We start from the raw sequence: 7,229 nt of genomic DNA, 5'->3' as shown, positions 1-7,229 counted from the left end.
AGAATTGAGTATCATTACAGGATGCAATCTAAATCTGGCTACTGAATTTAATAGTTCATTCTAATCATTGTAAACTGATTTTTATTTACAGATGTGTATTTACATTCCCTGAGAACAACCTATCAACTGCAATCATGAATGCTATAATTTTGTAAGATAATATAATATCTTGTTTCAGACTTTCTAAATAAATTTTGCTAAACTAATAGCTAAAATGAATAAACTTAATGTCTCCATATCGAAAGAAAAAATACACTTTGAATAAAAGCAATCTTCTGTCATAGTTCAGTGAACAAAACTACTAACACATACACTGTTTGAATATATTGGGTTCTTTTAAAAATGTATGAAATTCAGTATTAAAGTATCTTGATAACTGAAATATGTTGGAACTTTCTGAACGTCAATCTGTATCGATTTTCCTGTACACGGTCGATATACAACCAACAACAAAATATTTTCCTTCAGTATTTTCACTGCTATTCCTTCAATATTCATCCTGGGCAATTGCAGAACATCATTATAACCTTCATTATCTTTCAAGTACAATACAACTCCTCCACCTCTTGACAAATTGCGTAAACTCTGGTTTGAAGCTGTGCTCTCGTCATACGCTTCCTTTCTAGGAAGATGATGAAACTGAAACCCTTGAAGTACATAATGCTCGATTTCTTCTCCCGATCTTAACCATGTCTCTGTCAAACAAATAATACTTGCTTGTTTGATCCTTGTATCATTTTTCAGATCTTCAAAATGATTGCACAAGCTCTGTATGTTATGCAAAACTATTTTCATTCCATTGGCAGGTAAAGTCCGTGAATAGTCGACAAAAGTATATCTCAGCATTATGTTCAATGATGCGTGTACTTCTGGGTCAGCATAAACACTTTCTTTTATTGAATAGGGTCTTCTGTATACTTGGGTACGACATAATATATCGATCACCAGGTTAGTAAACAATTTTCTTACAAATGAGAAGTTTGCATCCTAGAAAGAGGATTAATGTGCAATGATTATTAACGTCAATCTCGTCTGCACTATTTACATTTTTCTTTAAAGTAATTGTTCTGCAGAATATCAAATATGAATTCCTGGTATTTTTTCTGATTCATGTACGGTAATTTTTTTTGGGATCAGATTAACGTAAACAACATTCCTCTTCATCGTTTAAATAAATTAAAAGTAACAGGAGAAGGACAATAAAACATCAAATATATACAATCTTGAATCTATCGTATCTTTACTACAAATCAATGTTTAATATATCTTCATCAAGTTCAGCTAGTAAACCTACCTGATATTCCTGGAATATATATGTACTAACGTATCAACACTTATATACAATGTTATACTGCTACCTGCTTAGCATTTTCCATCAATAAAATTGAGTATCATTACAGGTACAGTCTAAATCTAGCAACTGATTTTAAAATTTTAAGGGAGTTCAGTCTAAGCATTGTAAACCGATTCTTATTTACAGATGTGTATTTACATTCTCTGAAAACAAACTATCAACTGCAATCATGAACGCTATGATTCTGTAAGATAATATACTACTTTGTTACAGACTTTCTACATAAATACGGCTACATAATTAGCTAAACTGAAAATACTTGATATCTCCATATCAAAAGAAAAAGTACACTTTGAATTAAAGTTATCTTCTGTCATAATTCAGTGAACTGTTAGAATATGTCGGGGTGTTTTAAAAATCTAGGAATTTCAGTAATAGAGCATCGTGATAACTGTAATATGTTGGAACTTTCTGAACGTCAATCTGTATCGAACTAGATACATAAACATGATCTAAAATTGTTCCCCCTTCAGTTGTACTAAAAGACACAAGCAGTCTGAAGTTTCGATCTCTCATAAATCTTTGAATTGGACCATTAGCGTTGGCATCTTCATTGAAATCTCCTATGACGATGCTGTCTTGTTCATTTGTTTTCAACTTGTCAAGAACATTCTGAAGATTGTGAAGGAACGATGTCACTTTTGCTGTACACGGTCGATATACAACCAACAACAAAATATTCTCCTTCAGTATTTTCACTGCTATTCCTTCAATATTCATCCTGGGCAATTGCAGAACATCATTATAACCTTCATTATCTTTCAAGTACAATCCAACTCCTCCACCTCTTGACAAATTGCGTAAACTCTGGTTTGAAACTGTGCTCTCGTCATAAGCTTCCTTTCTAGGAAGATGATGAAACTGAAACCCTTGAAGTACATACTTCTCGATTTCTTCTCCCGATCTTAACCATGTCTCTGTCAAACAAATAATACTTGCTTGTTTGATCCTTGTATCATTTTTCAGATCTGCAAAATGATTGTTCAAGCTCTGTATATTATGCAGAACTATTTTCATTCCATTGGCAGGTAAAGTCCGTGAATAGTCGACAAAAGTATATTTCAGCATTACGTTCAATGCTGCCTTTACCTCTGGGTCAGCATAAACAGTTTTTTGCAATTGAACAGGGTCTTCTGTATCAATAAAGAGACCACTTTTTGAAGTAACCCTTGATAATGCAACATAAGCCTGGCCTGGGGCAAATACTTTGTCTAAATTTACAACAACGTTATTTGTCGTCATCCCTTGCACCTTATGAGCTGTACATGCCCAAGACAACCTGATTGGAAATTGGTGTCTAACCACCGTGGATACCTTGTCTTTCATCTCTTCTTGCACTCTTTCTATGAACACTATGTTCTTATCGTTTGTGTTTTGTCCGGACTTCTTTCCAACTTCCTTATTATCAAACACAACTCCTACAGCTCTGACACTTCTATCGCTGTTTTCTACAGAAGCAAACTGACAGATATGTCCCATAATTCCATTCACGAGACCATCCTCAACATTACCATTTCTTGTAAGCATTACCCTGGCATTGACAGACAAAATCAACGAGCTTGGAAGTCCATCGCTTTTCGATCTTGTCAAAGGTTTGGTTCTTCGCATGAGTTCCCCGGTTGTTTTGTCTTTCTTGTAGTCTTCAGCATCAATTTCCAGTAAATCTTCACAAGATTTCTTAAGCATTGACAAATTAAATGTATTCACCTCTTCATTCGTAGAGAACACATGGAGAACATCTTCTGGCCCTTCCCTGATACAATCATCTAGCAGAGAACGTTGCTCCTCTGTTAATGGTTCATTTCTCTCTCTGACACGAAGGGAATTCAGAACTTCAGCAAAGCACAGATCATCTCTTTGTCTCATTATCTCTTTTAATTCAATGACCTTAAACAAATCAAGCCAGTAGTCCATAGGATAACTCATATTTTCTTTGTAAAGTCTTTCATCTTTTCGCTGCTTAACAGGTGGAAGCTGGTAAAAGTCCCCTACAGCAATAACACAAACCCCTCCAAACGGTTCTTTGCATTTCTTAATTTGCACCAGTCTTTCGTGTACATAGTACAGTAGCCTTTTGTAAACCATTGATATCTCATCAATGATAAGAATTTGCAGATCCCCAATCTTTACTCTCAATTCACTGAGACTTTGTTCTCCAAGAGGTTCATACGGGAGGGGAAGATACTTTGTTAATGAAAACAAGTGATGAAGTGTATTTCCACCAATGTTGAAAGCCGCAGTTCCAGTAAATGCTGCGAGAAGAACTGATAGTCTATCTGGTTCAGACATTATCTGTGAAAGCAAACGTGATGCTTCATAATGGATGGCTTTTATCAGATGACTTTTTCCAGTTCCTGCACCTCCAGTAACAAATAAATGAAAGGGTTCGCATTTCTCTCCTCCAATCTTTGCAAGACACCACTCACGCACCATGTAAAATATTTCACTCTGTGTTTCATTCAATCTTTGAAGAACAGGTAACATTTCCTCTCTTGTAATTGCATTTTGCTGAATATGATACATGACATCTGCATTATGTGTCTCGCTTTCGAACTCCAGTATAATATCCACATTTTCCTCCTGTGGCACTGAACTTTCCTTTCTCTGGGCTATACCTTCCCTTCTCAGAACCTCTGTTTCTGGACATATTCTTGACCACGCATCCTCAGGTTCACCATTCATCTCATATGCCTCCTGAGCATTGTCAATCACATCTTCATTTTTTGCATAACGTGAATGATTGAAATCCACAATTGACTTCACCGATTCCTTTGTTCTTCTGCCAGAAATTTTTACAAAGCCTGTCTCATAAAAATCTTCATATAACTCAAATCCTGGTGGTTTCAACTGTGCCTCTGTCCAATAAGGAAGAAAAAGTTGCAAAAGAGATTGATTGTATTTCTCGGACATTTTTTCAACACTGAATCTTGGATACCTAACAACAGCAGGTTGCGTTCTAGTTCTTCGTTGAACAAAGCCTTTCCCATTCTGTAATTCAAACACATTCTGATTTTCCTTCTTAGGAACCTGAGATTTAGCAAGAACTCTGAACTCAGAACAAAATTCTGCAAGGCACATCTCTTGGAAAATTTGATTTTGTGGTCGGTTCATATAACGTTCTATAATGTTGGTCATCCAAACTTCATTTTCGTCATCTTCCTCATCATTTATTTCAGTAGCCTTTGATGATTTCTTCTTCAGAACAGATAATGGCTTACTTAAGCGCATCGGGTTGTCTCCTACTGGCACAAAAACAACTTTTCGAGAGCATTCTTTCATTTTTAAGTTACAGATTCTGTATACAGCTTCCTGTGCACTCACTTCTCTGTGATGTAAGTAAGCAGAACCAATTTTTTTCATGGTCTGTTTCGCGTCGAGATTTCCTTCCTCAGCTTCTACTTTTGTTTGCTTGAGTAACATACCCATTTCCCTCTCTGACTTTGATATATAGGAAACAATATAAACAATACAACTGAATGGGTCTAGTACAAACTGTATACCCATATTTGCATCCCATGACTTCAGCAGACATCGATTATATTGATTTGTCCATACCTCATGTGGGCATCGTTTGAGAATAATTGACCTTTTTGTTGATAACATGTTATGGGCTTCTTCGTACAGTTCCTGTGTAAGTGACAGATTATCAAATAGTTCCTCTGTTGTTCCCAATGTGTCATCTTCATTTTGTACTTATCCCAAACACTAAGTAATATCTCCTTTGCATATTCCTTGTTTACTTTTCTCTCCGTTTCATCCTCATTTGATGTCTCTTCGTCTTGTGTATTTGTAATAAATGTCTTCTGTGATGGAGGCCTCGGAAAATTAAACCTACATTCAGTTCCTTTCTTTTTACAAGATTTTGAATGTTTTCTACTGTGTTGCTGCACATCCAAGACACTTTTCCTCAGTTCTGTGTCATCACTTTCTGATGGTATAGCACATGTCACATACCTGTCAATGAAGCTACATACAACCTCTTCCCCATCAGAATCAATATTGGGTGCATTTTCAACCCAGTATAAGCAGTGCATATGAGGAGATCCTCTCTGCTGAAACTCCACTCTTTGAAAAAAGTCTACTACTTTTCCAATTGGTTCTGCTGGGGAAAGTATAACCTCCTTATGAAATACTTGAAATCTATGGTCAAACATTCTAGCTACTGTGACTGGATTGCATCTTAGAACTTCATTTTTTTTCCGACCATTCCATTTCATCAGGATTTCTGTTATCATTCTGCTGTTGCAATATAGCTTTAACAGCGTCATTCCATCTGTACTCTGCTGCAGAAAACGAACAAAACCAAGTAGGGATGCCTAATTGCCGCAGCATTGCAAAGAGATCCTTTTGAGCACTTGCCCAATAAGCTGGTGTTCCTCTTATCGGTTGCATAAATCTAATTGCATCATCATTTCTCAGCAATCTACAGAGAGTAGTTGGATCTTGCAGCATATCTATTGTTACAGGTTTCCCACTAGTACATTTTGATAGAGATTTTCGAAGTGAAATTTGTGTTTTTTCAATCACTTGGTTCAATTCAGACATGTACTGGCTGAAGAAAATGTAATTGGTATCTTTAGCAAACCTGTCATCTGCATTCATTAGCCTATTGTTGAAATACCTCGAAAGTGTTAATTTTTCTGATCTTTCTTCATTCCAGGAAAAACTACCACTTGGAAAAAGACAAGGAAATGCCTTTGCTTCATTGCCAGGTTCCTGCAACATTCGAATAGGGTTTTTCCCTTCACCTGGTGCAATATTGTACACATCATCAAAGTAGTGGTCTAAAACTTCCTGTGCAACATCAACTGGCTGCAAACATGTGTCAAATGAAACTATTTCCTCTTCAATTTCTTCGTTGTCCTTTGCATTTACATCTGTCCTCTCCTCATCATTCGCCAAACCTTCTTCAATACTTGATTCAATTTTTACATCCTTGTACCAAAGGTTGTTTTCTTTCAAGTATGATAAAGCGGTCATGACATGGCTCATATTAACAAACTGATACTCAAAATAGCCTTTGTAATTCAATTTCCTTTTCAATTTAACACGTAACAACAAGTTCTCATCCTGTTTCATTGGTAAACTGGCAGTCTTTTTCATATCTGAAGGCACACAAATAACAGGTCCATGAACATTTTTTTGCCCACCATGGGGTTGAGCCATAACCTTCATAAACGGTATATGAATTGCAATTAAATGCTGTTCTAAACTGTTCAATTTAGACAACTCGGGTGGAATATCCTCTAAAATCATACCGTTTGCTGCAGCCTCCGCTGGTGCTTTGCCACTCAGTATTTTCCTATGACATGTATAACAAACCCATAATGAAGATTTGGTACATGCTTCTGGGCATGAGTTAGAACATTCATGTAAATACTTGTCTAATAAACATACGTTAGAAATAGTTCTTGCTGATTCACTTTTCTCATACATCTGCCTTTCACAAGCTTGAACTTGACTTTTAAACAATAGCCTATGGCAACATGTACAAACAAAATCAGGTCCCTCCATTGCATTTTTCTTAAACAATCTGATTACTTCCTCTTCATGTTCCAAATTCAGTTGCTTTAGCCTCCTATTTTGTGAAACTTTTTCTTTTTTCTTCCTTTTCAATTCTGCAGATGAGTGATAGCTATCCTTACTACGTTTCTTCACTTTTGATTGGACTCTGGTATCAGTCTGGTATCTCTTTGCTGCTTTTTCCTTAACAATTGCTTTAAAAGTTTCATTTGTACTGTATCTAAGAACATTGGCAGCTTTGTTTTTTATCCTATATGTTTCATTCTCTTTGTATTTCTTTAAAACTCCCTGTTTAACTTTAGACTTGTGTACCAGGTCTGTTTTGTACTTTTCTCTGCTTCTTTTCTTAACA

The 7,229-nt window shown here is 36.0% G+C and overlaps 1 protein-coding gene across 1 annotated transcript; it reads right to left on the bottom strand.

Moving 5' to 3' along the window:
* Positions 1-1,705: 1,705 nt before the first annotated feature.
* On the bottom strand, positions 1,706-4,780 carry LOC134271404 (uncharacterized). The gene has a single exon (XM_062753609.1). It carries the CDS (start codon positions 4,778-4,780, stop codon positions 1,706-1,708), a length of 3,075 nt encoding a protein of 1,024 aa, XP_062609593.1.
* Between the last annotated feature and the right edge of the window lie 2,449 nt (positions 4,781-7,229).

This window comes from Saccostrea cucullata, unplaced genomic scaffold (assembly GCF_032062105.1).
Source record: "Saccostrea cucullata isolate Sc308-1 unplaced genomic scaffold, CSIRO_AGI_Scuc_v1 ctg9021, whole genome shotgun sequence".
NCBI lineage: Eukaryota > Metazoa > Mollusca > Bivalvia > Ostreida > Ostreidae > Saccostrea > Saccostrea cuccullata.
Note: the sequence above shows the minus strand (reverse complement) of the source record. Positions and strands in the feature narration are given on the sequence as shown.

Bases quoted from the DNA above. Each gene is read 5' to 3' on its own strand.
- LOC134271404 (XM_062753609.1), bottom strand. From the start codon at position 4,780: ATGGGTATGTTACTCAAGCAAACAAAAGTAGAAGCTGAGGAAGGAAAT.